Genomic DNA, 15,978 nt, shown 5'->3' on the forward strand with positions numbered 1-15,978 from the left:
ACTTCAGTAAAAGCTTCTTTTAAATTTCACACCCGATGCCCTTCCTGATGCAAACTCCAAACGGATTTGTGCCTCCTCTTGTGATCTTGTGATAAGTAAATGTACTTAATATTTTCCACCACTCATTACTCATGATGGATTTAGTTTGTTGTGCCTCTTTGGCCGCACGTTAAAGCAGTCTGAACCTTCTGAGTGCCACGGCTTCTTCAGGTTTCCTAAAAGTAACTACACAGGACCTAAAAACAGCTCAGTGTCTTTAGCGTACTTTCAGAATTTCTCCTCATTTGTGTATATATCTGTTTACTTGTAACAGTTTATCTTTTTCCAATGACACAACCTTAACTGAAGAATATCCTGGGACATGTACTCGACTTTCAGCGGATAAGTAACAAGTAGGACGCATTTCTATATTTCAAGTCCATTGCAAAGAATAACTGACTAGGATGCAACTAAATATAGCTCATATTGCTTTTACGTCTGCCTTTGTGTGTCTGTGAAAAAGCAAAACCATCCAGCACCTCATTCTCTGTTCTGGGAGGAGAGCAAAGCGTGGCATCTTCTCCGTTGGTGACGGGTGTCTGAATCCTGTCATCCACTGTGTGGCTGCTGTCCTCTTTGCTTTCTTTGGCTTCCAGTTGGTCCTGAATGTAAGCGAGCTGTAGCATGCACGGTCTGCCCTGAGACCTGCGAGTGTCTAGCGAGTTTTCCAGTGAGTTGCCCACTGCCTTCATGTCTGAGAAGGACTCTGCTATTTGACTTCCTGGCTTCAAAGACATTAGCAATGGACCTAGGAAACAAAGGATGCTGATCAGGGATTTAAAAATGGTAAATGGCCTGTATTTATATAGCGCTTTACTAGTCCCTAAGGACCCCAAAGCGCTTTACATATCCAGTCATCCACCCATTCACACACATTTAAACACTCATTAGACAAGCTAAAAGACTATTGAAAGGATATTTCATTTACCCACATACAAGTGAAGCACCGGAATATCAAAGGTAACAAATAAATGCAATTTCAGAGGCTACTGGACACAAACAGATCTCACGCACAATCTTTCTTTACTTCTAACCTTTGTCCATGCCACCGAGCCACTCCTCTGCAGTCAGAGCAGGCCTGTTTCCAGCCGTCATTGGATAGAGGTCCTCTTGGTACGACTCCGACTGGAGACACGTGCACGGCAGATTCAGAAAAATATTCAACATTAGGTCTGTGAAATGTGTTCAATTTGGATGTTTGTTTTTCTTTGTGCAGTGGTGTCTGCCATTTTTGTGCAACACTTACCCTGCGGGGTACAATCATAGAAAGAGGCTCGATGAGACTCTTGATTGTCACCAGTTTGTAGAACCTGAAGATTTCACAGGAGCTCACATCGAGGCCTCGCTTCGGCATCACACCTGCAGGTTAACACACAGACGCACACAGATTGTATTCATTCTATTTTCAGCATCAATATTAGTCAAGGTAAGATGTACTGTATTTATATGGGGACTCAAATCTTATTTTTTTAAAAACACACTTTCCTCTGTCACCAGGAAATTCACCTGCAGGCAGAGCAGCAGGCAGTTAAAGGTTAACCTGTATCAGAGTAACTTTATAAAGCAGAGCCACTACAAGTCCACTACACTAAGTGCTTTGGGAGATTCTAATATACATTTTAATCACAACAAACAGGTGAAATAACAAATCTATCAAGTGCACATGTGACTTTTTTGCTGCCTGTACACCTGACCTGAGCCACAACCCCTTCGATCAGCTGTTTTGGCTATGCAAATATTGGAGGCTTATTTGCACAGCAAATTTGCTTAAAGGTGCACAGTGTCATCACAGTAGGCGGAGTTTACAAACAGGGTTAAACTGTCACGTCTTTTATTAACACTCACTTTAGGAAATAATGTGTCGGTGACATTAATAAAGTTTAAAATTGAGCGCGTGTTTATGTGCGTGTGTTCCTTACCCAGTCCTTTCTGAGGTAGTTGTGAGCGGTACTCTGTTAAGAAGTGAATGTATGGTTTTTCTGTGCTGATCTCATAGTACCTGATATTTCCATCACCCTAAAAAGATAAAAAGCGTAAGTCTCTGTAACAGTAATAAAGAATATTTTCTGTATGAAGCTTTTAATATGATTGTTATGATTTGTTTGGGGTTTTTTTTTTAACATGTTTCAGAGTCCCACCTTCCCAGCAAGGTAGAGCATGTGTGTGTCGGGGTCGTAGAAAGGAAAAATGACCCCCGACGAACCGTCCAGGTTGTCTTCCAATAAAGGCGCGGACAGATCATCCTACAAACACACACGAGGATCAAAAACGTGTTAAAACACAAGACCTACGCGGCGCTGATGTAAACAACATACAGAAAATATCAAAACACTGACTGAAATCCAATGCTCCCTAAGAAGCACTCTGCAGCGGCGAATTAAAAACACTGAGCGCTCAATCCCTAATCCGAGCTTTGCCTTAATCCTCCACCCACGATACGCTCTAAATCATCACAACACGCCGGCCTGGCACACCAACTATTACTACTACTAGACTACTATGTGTGATGAGACTGGGTGATGACATAATCGCGATGTGACAAATAACTTTGGCTCCACTTGAACACGGGAATCAGTGAGCTGCTCAGGTAAACGTGCAGGGTTGCTGAACTGGTGCATTTCATCCACTAGGTGGCAGAGTTGCACTTGTGACAGGCTCGAGAGGTGTTTGGTAGTGAAGGAAGTATTCTGAGATATCATTAATACAACAACTCTGACTTTACAAGAAAAAGAAATCCTCAAATGTTGCCAGAAAAACGCTACAAAAAATGTTTCCTTGTGCAAAAAAGGTCAGAACATGAACCTGGCTGCACATCAGATAATTTCACAGGTAAGAAAACTTTATCTCAAAGCTCAGGGGTTTAAATGATGTAGGCCAGGAAATGAAGCTGCCAAAAGTCATGACCTCTCCAATGGTGACGTAATATGCTGACCATTACTTCACTTGTGTTACTATTAATACTCTGTAAGCTTAGATTTCACTTATTTGTGGCCCTTCTGTTGTTGCCAATTTCCCGATTTCTCCTCCTCCTGCAGTCCTGCTAAATTCCCTGGATATAAGTGTTCAATATATTAAACTTAGTACAAATTATTCACACCAGCCTGACTATTTTTAGCCAAGACTGCCCCCAAGGAACAGGGTGCTCTCATTATTCCAGCATCCAGACCAGCAGGTAAGCGCTGAGCTCACAATTACAATTGTTTACACGAATGCTTGTGCTGCGATATTTATTATCCAGAGTCTGTCCTGTCTTTGCAAATCCTCGTCAGAATGATCCTAATTTGATCAGAAATATCTACAAGTTTAACAAGTAATCGATGTGAGGAGTGTCGACTGACAAAAAAAACAAAACAAACACCCCCACCAGACATTTGCTGACATTAATGCTTTTCTTCATCAATTAGCTATTTCAATTAATATTCTATTAGTAAACATGTGTTCAATGTAAATAAACACGTGTGTGAGATCTCAAAAATGCCATTTTTACTATGAACATTTCTCTTTTTTCTCAACCTTTTGCTTTGCTACAAAAAACACAAAAGCTTTTTGTAAAATTGTGATATTTTGTTGCAAATGTCTTGCTGCATTGCTCTGTAACGTCTCTCACCTGATCCCACAGTGCTATCTGCCGATCATTGTAGCGCGACGTTCCCGACGTGAGAAGCATCTTGGCGTTTCCCAGGATCAGCACTTTACTGGCTCTGTGCGTCTTGCAGCTGCTTTCCTGCAAACGTGACACAGTACACATGACGTGCAGCATTAATCAATGAACCCCGATGAACATTTATGCCACTTATAAGTCATATAAAGAGGTTTGTGTTACACCACTGGGATGTAATATGTGTAGGAGTTCCCTGACTGGGCAAAGGAAGCAAGAAAAGACTGATGAACAGTGTGTGAATCACTGGCTGGTGACCCGGTGGGCTGTGGGGCTACTCTGTTATCCAGGCCAGGCCAGAGGTATCAATTCTGGCTGTGTGGTGCTGGATGAGTGCCTGGGTGCCCACGCAGGGAGCGGAGGGGGCAGTAACAAGTAGGGAACTCCCACTTATGTAATATTTGCTGTGATGCTACTGTGGACCAAACGCAGGCTTACAGTTCAATAATTTTCTTTTACAAATGAGAGCCAGTTTAGACAGATTGTCACATGGACTTTACGCTGGTCTGAACTTCCTACTGTTAAACGATACCATTTGCAGCTTCTGACTGAGGTAATTAAGCTAAAGTCTGAGTCTTCCACCTAAAATCAAAGTGTTTAAATTCAGATCACTTGCTGTTTTTCCCCCATTACAAAAAAAAGGGAAGATAAGAGAAGTGCACACGTGCACACAGCAGTACCCGCAGCAGCGTTCCAGAGCGCGACTCCATCAGGCGGACTTTCCTGTCCTTGCAGGCGGTAGCAAGAAGACTTCCATCTGTATTGAAAGACATGGACAAGACAACATCTGGGTGGTGACTGATGGTCCGCACGGGGTTCTTTATCACCGGCTCCGGACAGTCCAGGTTCCAGATCATTATCTGGAGGCGGAGAATCACACAGAGATCAACGCAGGTGGTTAGGCCAAGAAGTCAGACACATTAAAGGGTGGAAAGTAACTGGTGGTGTGCTACAAGTAAACCACATACGATTAAGCCGCTCAGAGCGCCGAGTAATTACAGAGAGTGGTACATAACGGTTGTGCGAATGGACATAACAGTGCATACTTTGCTTATCTCAAAGGAATTTGTGCTATTGCACTCAGCTGTGTGGATGAAAAGAGGCAGAATTGTTTAAACATGGGAGGCCAGCATGTGTGCAAATACAGGCAGTAACTGGAGCACGTATCTCTGGAGTTAAGACATCGCACCTACGGCCCAAAACGATCTGAATACTTAGGCTAACAAACAAAGTGCTCGTGATGCTGTGTAATGTAATATCTGAAATCTTTACAGGTCAGTTCAGTGTGAACTGCAGGGCTGCACTGTGACAGATAAGTGCTCTCGGTTTAGGTCACATTGCTTTCGGAGTTCATGCCTCGTTATCTTATTGTCTATAAATGACTCCAGGCTTGTGTAAGAGGTGGTGTGTGTGTGTGTTACCTGGTAGTCATAGGCAGTACTGAAGAGGATGTTGTTAGCAGTTGGGTGCCACTCGATGAGGCCCACTCTGCGACTGTGACCCTGGAGCTCCTTCCACGGTACTGTAATATTTTTATACACACCGTGAGGAGGGATTTCCCACACTTTAACCTACAAACACACACAAAGAGGACCAAATTGATGAAGATCCGTGCCAGAAACAAACCATCTCTTTCTCAATCCACAAAGAACAGCCAACAGAGAAAGACATTTAAAACAAATAGCCTGAAACTAGGTTTTTTCCTCTCTCTCTACAGTGATTTGTTCTGAGCATCTGCCAGGTCAGAGCTGAGGAATGTGAGGAATGACTTCTAGCTCCTTTCTGAAGGCTATAAAATGATCTCCCTGCTGCAACATGCTCAAATCCCATGAAAATGACAACACGTCAGTAAACCTCACTGAAAATGGACTCTGTGTGCGTTTCGGTGTACAAACCGTGGCGTCCTCGGAGCAGGAGGCGATGCAGCACTCGTTGAAGGGATTCCATTTGATGTCTAACACGTTGCCCCTGTGGCCCGACACTCGAGGTTGCTGAGGGTCCACTTTACCCGTCTGGCAAAATTTAAAACACAAAACATGGACATTAGGGAAAATCACAATATTTTTCCTCTTGGAAACAAAAGTGAAACCACTAATCAGCTGCTCGTTACACTGTGGAATGAGAAATCCTTCTCCTCACATATCCTGTTATGAATAATCGGGCCCCATCTTATCTCACAGACGGACGGACGCCCTCTCTACTTTTAAAGCTTACAGTTAGGGCTGATTCAGGTGACCTTGAACTTTAGTTATGCTAAAATAGGCCTGGGCTGCTGAGGCCTCCCATGATGCCCTGTGTGTTCCTTGTTCACTCACCTTTTTTTCCACATTTATTTGTTTATACACCACTTTGCATTTAATCATTAGTTATCATTAATCTCCGTCTCTCTGCGTGTCTTTTGTCCCATCTTTCTCTCCACACCCCCAACTGCTCATGACAGATGGCTGCAACTCCCTGAGCCAGGTTCTGCTGGAGGTTTCTTCCTGTTAAAGGGGAGTTTTTCTTTCCCATGGTCACCAACTGCTTGCTCATAGGGAGATGTCTGATAGTTGGGGTTTCCTTTCTACTTTTGTAGGTTCTTTACTTTATAATATACAGCATCTTACACACGCACACACACACACACACACACACACCCTGAGAAATAATATAGGTCGGGTTGACCCAGCCCACAGTGACTTGAATGGCATGGAAAGTCGTAGTGTAGGGTTAAGAGGAGTTCCCGGTTAAGTTAGGATGCAGATTTCCCACAGAAGTCTAAATCAAGCTTTATCCTTTATCTACAGTAACTGGCATGTAGTGACCATAACCCGAGCTGCACAGAACCAACATATAGAGGAAGGAAAGAGACGAAAAACAAAAAAGACAGCCTATTTAAAAACATGCAAAATAACAATTTTGCACTATACTGTACATTAAAACAAACTGTGCCAGCAGTCCCCTGAAGTGCCCTTGAAGGTTATGTTCGTAAAAATCACAGAACTGGTGTCTGTAATTTCAGAGTTTTTTTGTAGCTCAATCCAAGAAGTCGAGCTGCCCACATAAAAAGCAGTTTCCTTGACCTCTGTGCAGCCTTGTTACAGAGTTTGGAGAGCTCAGGCTGCCTCTATATACTTCTAACAGCTGAACTTTTTCTTTTGGCCAATTGTGGGCAGCGATATAACCTATCGACGTTAAACTGAGTGAATGTATGATAGAATAACATTAGCATTCACCTGGAGTTGCATTTGTCGTCAGCCAATGAATTCAACTGTTTTTGTTTGGGGGGGGGGGGGGGGGTTTCTCTACCAACTCCTCTGGGAAAATATCGGGATTTAGCTGCTAAGTGATGCTAAATAGGCAGTCAGCTATGTTAAAACCTAAAACTGATGAGAAATGAGAACAAAACACGAACAACAAAAGCCCAGACAGGCACTAAAAGACGTAGACTTTTGCTTTAATCTGAGTGAAACTGCAGATTTGGCGTTAATATCTGCAGGTCTGCCTGTATAAACATCTTCTTACGCACTGAGTGAATTTGGTGCTTATAAGTATTCCATCTATTTAGTCACAGCTCATCATAAACAGACTCATAATGGACAATTTAAAAAAAAAAGAAATCAAACCAGGAGAGCCAACATTTCAGTCTGAGATGATACTGCTGCATTATGCAGCTAAGTAATCTGTAATGTAGCAACTCCACACCAGATTTTTCTTTTCCCCTTTACTTTGAGACTTGTACCTTGTGGCTACAACCACACTCGAGTGACATCCCTTGAGGACGTTTATGAGAGCTGCCTCTGGAACCATCAAAGGTAAGTGAAAATTCCATGTATCTAAACACGACGTGCTGACATGTGCAGGTTAGGGCGGGTATTTTCATTCAAGAAAAAAAAAGCCAACTCTACATGACAACATGACAACTAACTACTCAGACTGAAGGTGGAATTACACTAACTGTTTTTAACAGACACACACACAATGATACTCGTACAACGCGGAAGATTTTCCGCCTCAACAAGCCGGCTAATTGTTCCATTCGTATAAGCCGAAGCTCCTTTAAACTGACATTCCTGCTCAATAATCTAGCCTGTAGGTGCGTAAGGTGTGTTTGAAACAAGAAAATGACGTAACCATTATTTAAACTTCCAGCGAGCCCAACGCATGCACGCAAAAAAGTATTACATCTGCTCCTGTTTTTATATGCATTAACTACTTTCGTCACAGAACAACAGCTCATCTGTAACAGGCAGAGGTGGGATGTGGAGGCGATTGAGGGGAGGGAGTGCTGAAATTTCACATCCTTTGAATAGTGAAACGGAGGGGAAGAGAGGGGTCAGAACGTGAGTTATGTCATTCCTAAGCTCCTATGCAACTCTTACACATGCCAGGAGGATGGTGATAACTCAAACAGAGAGGCAAAGTAAAGAGAGGTGAGGAGCTTGATGAATCCCTCTGGACTGGAGATGTACAGAGAGACAGAGGATCTGTTTAGAACGTGAGGGCCGACTTTTATTTGTTCTGCTGTTGTGGCTGACATCAGCAGTGGATGTCATAACACGCATAAATCATGTGTGAAAGAGTGAAGGGGGAATGAGACAGACTAATGATGTGATATTTAGGTTGTAGCACATGAGCAGCCAGGGTTGTACTTTATTTAGAGATTCTTCAGGCTGTGTTAATGCTGAGCTATTTATAATCAGACCCAGGTGTGTATATCCATGCAGGGAGAACAAAAAAGAAGAAAGAGATGGTGAACAATTAGCAGAGACAATTCTGCCCTCCAAAACGTTCACTTTATCTGAGGTTAGAAGAAAAATGCTGAGAAGCAAGAGCTTTTTGGCTGATCTTTGCTCAAACATGTGCGAAATCTTTAGCGTGGTGAAAGTTCAGAAGGGCCATTTTGTTTTTGAATATATCTGTGAAACCAGAAAAGGAACAATCACGCGAATCCATTTTGAATATCACTACAGTCTATAGTGCTCTCAGAACAGTTTTTTCAATAAATTTGGATAATGCAACCCTTGTGCTCTCTTGGGAAACAAGTTAAAGTTTGAAGAAATTGATTTTTAAAAAAATGCAGACATCTGGGAAACCTTTTTAAAACAGCCTAAAAAAATGAAGAAAAAGAAAGCGATGGAAAAATTGTTTGATTTTTTTTGTGTGGAAATCCTAATTTGTTTGATAAGGCCTCAATCACGCTTTCCTCAACTGGCTGCTGAGTGGTTGCTGAAGGTCACGTGCTGTTGCTAGGTGGCATTGGTCACAAAGAAAGTGCTGCACGAATTCTTTTAGTTACTAGCGTATTCCCACAGTCGCCTGTAGTTTGTATAGAAGACGCAGACTCGTCTGCAAACACTCTTCAACTACTCACCAAGTGGTAGTGAAACTGTGAAAATGTAACACAAACAGGAAATGCAGACCATGTCAAGTACCCTCTTTGTGACTGATCTCACCCAGCAACCACTTGCAAACCAGTTGGGGAATACACATTTTTCCCTAGCATTTGTTGCTTGCCAGGAGGGCCCTGACCTGTCTGTAGATCTGCATGTCTGAGGCCTTAGATATTAACAGCAATGTGACATGATGCTAAGGAACAACTAATGCTCATACAGTTAATCCAGTGTTTTCTTTATTCTAATAACTGAGATCATGTTTGTTTGCTTTTGCCTTCAATTTATCAACAGTAAGAGATGAAGCTGTCTATGCCATTGCTAGTCAAAAGAAGCAATTTTTAAGAACTACATTAAAGTGAACTTTTTCACTTTATCTTCTGAGAAATGTGACAAGTTAAGAGACAGCATTTCTGCAGACCAACTACCTGTACACCTAAAATCTCTTCCATAATGTCACAACTTTTTGCTCACCGTTTTTTGTTTAATATATGGACTTCATCTGTAACCCAGCCAAAAAAAATCCTCAGATTTGCTGAGATGTTGTTTCATTGGGACAACAGCTGCCACTTAGAAATAAAGCAGACACACAGTATTTGAGTCATTCCTAACTTTGAGGAGTCAGAGGTGCTCAGTTTAGGTCTTTTGTCTGACTGGAACAACACAAGTGGGGAAAAAATGGCACCTTATTCTTGTGTCTTCTCTGCATTATGAGGTAAATGCTGACATACTGCTCATGTCGTGGCTCATGCCTGTGAACCTGATGCGAGGTACAGATACTCACATGATGGACAGACAGGACCAAGAAGGCCCCTCCTCCAGCACACTCAGTGATGACAGCCAGGAAACGTGGGTTGATCGCACAGAAGCTGTTGTCCTGCACACTGCGTGTGATTGGCACGCCATCAAAGCAGTTCTCCTTGGTGGCGGCCTTACCAAACACGTGGCGGAACTTGGAGCTGCGGTACTGAGGACGCCATGTCATCTGAGGGAAGGGCGAGGAGAAGAGAGGTCAGCCAAGGAGAGCCATCCATCGCACAGTTATGAAGACAGAGGATTTTATAGGCACTAAGCCTCCTGGTCCACGAGCACAGGAGGGTATTATTTAATGGTAGATGTAATAAGACAGGGAACTGATAACAAAACGAACACTCGCTGCTCCATAAGAAGTACAAAATTAAAAAAAACTCTTAGAGCGTTCGCCTTATCTCATACTTTGTGACACAGACCTTTCAGATCAAAGCAGCGATGGCTTCACTGGTAAACCATAAAACAATAAAAGCAGCACAGATTTTATTTCAGTATCAGAGGTGGTCAGCCACGTCTCAGATAAAAAGCATGACACAGAAACCAGCGTGTTAAAGTATAAACAATAAAATAAAAACATGTTCTGCAGGGTTACTGCAGCATCTATGGACCATCAAACAAACAGTAAAAGGGGGGTTAACTTAATTAAGGAATGACACCATATGCATCATGGCAGACGGATGTATGAAGGGTTGCTCTTTAACCAAAATGTAGTTCTCAAACTCACTGACAGAAAGTGTACACTCAACATCATTCAAAGGAATTAAAAACCGCTTTGAAGGTAGAAAAAATTATTTTCTGTTGTAAACAACAAAAAGTTTTTACCTTAAATATCTGCTAATGACTTTTTTCTAACTTATGTGGGCCATTTTGCCCCTATTTAATATGAACTAGGTGCACATAGGTAGGAAAAGTGGGGTTAAAGATCAATAACATGAGCAAAGAGACAAGTCCACCAGGGAAGTCTGCTGTCTACAGTCCATGTAAGTATGCACCATCAGCTCTATCTATTCCAAAATATGTGCACTGACTTTATCACGTCCCAGGTCCCAGTCACGCAAGCCTACAGACTCGTTAACAACCAGTCGCTAGTGTAAAATGTGTATTCCCCGAATGGTTACAGTGGTTGGTGGCAATCATTGTTAAATCCATTGCTAAAACACTAAAACTCAAATAAGCCTATAGACCAGTCAGTGACCCCTTCACTCAACCACCAGTCGCTATGGAAAAGTGTATACTCCTGGATCTGTTGGGGAGTGGTGGCTCGAATTTGCTTGTGTGAAAATCGCTGCACCAAAAACCTCCTTTTGGTCACTACCAGGTTACCAAGGTTGCTAGTAGTTTGCATGGAAAAGAACTTGCAAATTACTCAGAGTGGTAGTGAAATGGACACAGGTTCCCTTCAAAGAAAAAGCTGCACCTTTACCACTACAGCAGTAATGCACAACTTTTACTCTGAGGTCAAACCATCTCTTTTTCCGGTTAGTATCACATTTTTTCAACTTTTACTGCCGCTTGCAGAGTAATGAGAGTATCTATTGGTGACCGTGGTATCCTGCCAGCAACTAAAACGATCACATGGTGGGTTTTGGATCAGAACCCTCTATGCAACGAGGTAGCATGTTACTGTACTAAATTTAGTAATTATATTAATTACTATTACATTGTTACTTTCAAGGAATACCCATGTTTCCCTAGCGACCAGTGGTTACCGGGTAGATCACTGATTGGACTTGTGGCCTGTGCGACTGAGGCATTAACGTAAAATGTCAAGTAGGACAAAGAGGGAAAATACTCAGGTCAACCTCAGGACACAAGCTGTCTCAAGCCAAAAAGTGCATAACTCGTGGCGTTCCACAGGGTAGTATTTTAGTCCCATTTTTATTACCATTACGTGTTAATGGATGTAGGTTTTGCTTGTTTTTATATGCCAATTATTTAGCGTTTCTTTTCCAAGGAGACTGTGGTTAAACAATTTCTGAGCAAACCGCCCGGCAGTAACTGGTAGATAACTTCTCACTTCATTTGGAAATAGGCTACAGTGCTTGGGTTCCATGTAATAAGTCAGCACAACGTATTAAATAATGATGTAATGAAACAAGTCCACAAACAGACACATCATCATTTTATTGTTTTTTGGCCATTTAAGGTCGGCGTACTTCTAGCGAGCATCCAAACTACAATATAAAAACAGTATGTAGTGCATTGACAGTGAGTTGCTCTCCATGTTAGTACTTCAAAGCATCCAAGAAAGAGTTACATCTAAAAATAGATAAAGACACCACTGAGCTACTGAACATGAACGAAATGTATCAAGGTAGAAAATGTGAGCAGCTCAGAGCTTCATTTTTAACAACCATCTTTGATCTATTTTAAGCACATCTGGTTTTATTTTTAGGCTTATAAAGCTAGTTATGAAAGGCTAACTAGAAGTGTAACAATCTACCTACTGGAAATGGTTGGGAGAACATTTTCACTTTCGCTTTTGTTCCATATGAGCTCATCTGTGTATATGTTGTGAATGACAATATCCGCAGTAAAGATTTTAATTGTATTTGTATCACATACACATGCTTTTTCCTAACCAGTGTCATCAAAATGTATTACAGCTCTCAATAAAGTCTACTACATTTAATGTATAAGGAGTGAAAAACCTGCAATACTTTCCCAATCCGGACTCTCTTTTTAGCCGCTTCCCCTTAAGCCAGTCGATGCATATGTCATTATTGTGAGAGATAAGTGGCTCTGCTCCACTGGGACGAGGTCTGGCCAGCCAGCATGTCTGCTCTGCTGCTCTGGCTGGCTTTCCGCCTGCCTGCTGCATGGTCATTACTTATGAATTAGGGGTGGAGGCGGCTGATGGACAAGAACGCAAAAATGGATTCAACCAACAAAGTATAGTAAATGGAGAGAGCGATTAGAGAGCTACAGGAACATCGAAGAACAAGAACAACAGCAGTAGGAGGTGGAGGTATAAACCCATTACAGGTTTGTGTTTTCCTACAAATCGCACCTACAGCAAATCTTGTCACTGAAAACAGTGACATCATGCTCCTGTTTTATGTGGACTGCCCTCTGGTTTTTCACATGATGGCTAAATAAATACATGGTGAGCATGATGCAGGTGTGGCTGGAAAGAGGCCGAGGAAGGATTTAGACCAACAGAAGGAAAAAAATCAGGTTTAGAGAAAGCAAAAAGAAAGGAAAGAAGAATGCTACAGAGGTGTGGAGCATGACTTCATGGCTCAGTTTACCCTTCCACCTCTCACCTCCTAGCCCGAGGCCGTCACAGAGAGCCTCGTACTGCCACACGGGAACCTGAGAAGGATTTAAACTACTCAGGTGTTTAAGACTCTAATTGCCACTCAGGCGTTCATCAGTCACATCCATGACTGCGATTACCACAGTTACCTTGTCAGCAATTGCTGCAATAACAAAAAGACATTTCGCTCATCCTCAACCTAAATGCTTAAAATAGAGTAACTTGAAAAATGGTGTCTCTTTTCTTTTGCTAAAGCTTCTCCTAAAATTGATCACAGATAAACTGATTCATCTAAAATATCCAGATTTTTCACAGGGCCACGTGATGCATCTTCAAATCTTATCCAGTCCAGTTTAATTTTTATTTTTTTATTATAGCAGATGCAAAAAAAAAAAAAAAAAAAAAGCAGCAAATCTGGAAGATACTTGAACAAGCAAGTTTGAAGTCTGAGTCTGCAGCTGTGAGGGCAGCTCTGTGAGCCGTTACTTTAATAATAAAAATAATAATGGATTGCATTTATATAGCACTTTTCAAGGAACCCAAAGCGCTTTTTACAATTCCACTATTCATTCACTCTCACATTCACACTCTGGTGGAGGCAAGCTACGGTTGTAGCCACAGCTGCCCTGGGGCAGACTGCCATATCGCGCCATCGGCCCCTCTGGCCAACACCAGTAGGCAGTAGGTGAAGTGTCTTGCCCAAGGACACAACGACCAGGACAGAGAGCCCAGGGACAGATCCCCTGAGCCACAGTCGCCCTCACTTTAAGAGTTCATATGCTAAAATGCAAGAGCAGATGCTATATGGCTTACACACACAGGGAGTATAAAAATGCTGAAATAATTTAAAGCAAAATAAAGCAAGAGGCTCTTCATAAAATTGTGACCATGTGAGATATACATTTGGACCAAATTTAATCCAGAAACACCTCCTGGTTTTGATAGAAAAGCCGTGAACACCCACAAAAAGTTGATGCCAGTCCACTCACTGGAATAATGGTTAATATACAGTACATGTCTAAATTAACTGTAATACAAAAAATGAATGGAAACCATCTTACAAGGGCTTTAATTAAACCAGTAGGATTATTTTACTATTACCGTTCCCTGCTGTGCACTCCCCTCACTCAATCTGACCGCTGTCTCTGAAGACGAGCCCGCGTAATGCATCCGTCAGCCAGCCTGAACCACACACTCGACCTGTTCGTAAAGCGTGTGCAAAAGTGCGATTGTCGCTCAGTTCATCATGGAAAAATGACTCAGCCCCACCATACCAACGCATGATGCTCAACTAGCCCCTCTGATAAAACCCACATTTTTCATTTCGAGCAGTGACTGTATTAAAAGAACTCCGAAACATAATTTTTGGTGGAGCTATAATTTCAGATCACGTGTATTCGTTTATGGCTGTGCTACAGTATTGTTTGATCCATTTGTGTTGTTGGTAAAATGACACATCATGAGACTGAGAAAAGAGAAGAAAAAAAAACAAAACAGGGCTGGTGGACTGACGGTTTAAAAATTAGCCCATGTTTGGGGGCTAATGCTCAGGTCCTGCTCTACTATACAAATGTCATTCTAGCCCATTGTTAGGTGGGTGCCAAGAAAATCATGGTGTCATAATACATTAAATATAATCATATTATTCAAATTTTGTGGATATAAATTAGAGGTGACTGTTGTAAGATGTGTGTTAACTTCTGATCACGTAGTAGGTTCACAGACAGAGATTTAGTGTATTAATATCAGATACTAATCAAATCACTTAAAAAATACATATTTTCCAAGTTATTTTTGCTGTAGGTCGTGCACACTGTGCTACAGTGCGAGTTACGCAACTTCTAAAACTGCTAGTTGAAAGTTGTTCCCCACACACTGTAATAACTTTAAAAAACAACGTTTGTATAGTTATAGTTCCATGTTAAAGTATGGACTGCTTAAAGTAGTTTAAATATTAAATTAAGTTGAAACACTGAAAACATGACAGATGGCGCCGCTAAAGCTTATCTCACAGATTCGTTGATGTCTGAAGGTGGAAGCTTAGTTTTGAAAACAAATTCATGGTGATTATCAGGTTTTTATGACATCTATTCTGCTCTATCTGCTCCGTAACAAAAAACCTGTTAACTTCCTTACTGGAAGTTAAATAAACCGAACTGTAAATATGCCAGACAGCCATAAAGGTGTGAGGGGAATTCAGTCATAGAACTGTTATTAAAATAGTTTAAAATATATATATATATCTTTATTTTAACAAGACGTATCCAAAAAAACTTTACAAAAAAAATATTGGAGTTTGCTTTTTCCAGTGCAAAAGATTTTTGCACGGTTTGCAATAATCAATTAACCAGATTGTTCACAAAGGGTCTCCAAACCTCTTCAAATGTTGAAGTCTGTCTTTCATCAAACCATTTCTTCTTTCTAGTGGATGGTTTGGCATCATTCGCCCTTCTAACTGAGGTTTCTGATGCACATTTTTAGCAAAAGACTGAATGCATCAGTTGGCGAGCGAGCTACACGCAATTACAACCCGGACCACATCTGGACTGCTGTAATCAGCGTTCATGTATTGCTGAGGCTTACAAGACCAGAGGGAGAAGCTTCCAGGGCCGACAGCTAGGACATCTTGTCGCGTCTAAAGCGGGTTGTAATCAGGCCGGTGGCAGCTTTCTTTCAGCTGCGTCTTGGAGCAGGTACGCAGCAGGCTGCCGGGTGGTGGGCGGCCTGTCTTTTGCTCTTCACAGAACTGATGACGGAAACACTATTCTGGCTATTTTTACTGTGGCTTCTTACTGATCAAAAGGCAACCAGGCATGCTCACTGACAGCGGGAAAATGATT

At 41.8% G+C, this 15,978-nt stretch overlaps 1 protein-coding gene across 6 annotated transcripts in view; it reads right to left on the reverse strand.

Moving 5' to 3' along the window:
* coro2aa (coronin 2Aa) overlaps window positions 1-15,978 on the reverse strand; it is a 50,481-nt gene that overhangs the window by 9,983 nt on the left and 24,520 nt on the right. For all 6 annotated transcript variants that reach the window (XM_080881443.1, XM_080881441.1, XM_080881439.1 and 3 more), the window contains 10 exons: window positions 9,854-10,054; window positions 5,593-5,709; window positions 5,119-5,268; window positions 4,378-4,557; window positions 3,647-3,763; window positions 2,178-2,282; window positions 1,959-2,055; window positions 1,286-1,398; window positions 1,074-1,164; window positions 519-787 (listed from right to left, as the gene is read on the reverse strand). In XM_080881443.1, the coding sequence (XP_080737569.1) occupies window positions 519-787; window positions 1,074-1,164; window positions 1,286-1,398; window positions 1,959-2,055; window positions 2,178-2,282; window positions 3,647-3,763; window positions 4,378-4,557; window positions 5,119-5,268; window positions 5,593-5,709; window positions 9,854-10,054 (1,440 nt within the window). The remainder of the gene's footprint in view (window positions 1-518; window positions 788-1,073; window positions 1,165-1,285; window positions 1,399-1,958; window positions 2,056-2,177; window positions 2,283-3,646; window positions 3,764-4,377; window positions 4,558-5,118; window positions 5,269-5,592; window positions 5,710-9,853; window positions 10,055-15,978) is intronic.

Source organism: Rhamphochromis sp. 'chilingali' (genome assembly GCF_963969265.1).
Source record: "Rhamphochromis sp. 'chilingali' genome assembly, chromosome: 4".
NCBI classification, from domain to species: domain Eukaryota; kingdom Metazoa; phylum Chordata; class Actinopteri; order Cichliformes; family Cichlidae; genus Rhamphochromis; species Rhamphochromis sp. 'chilingali'.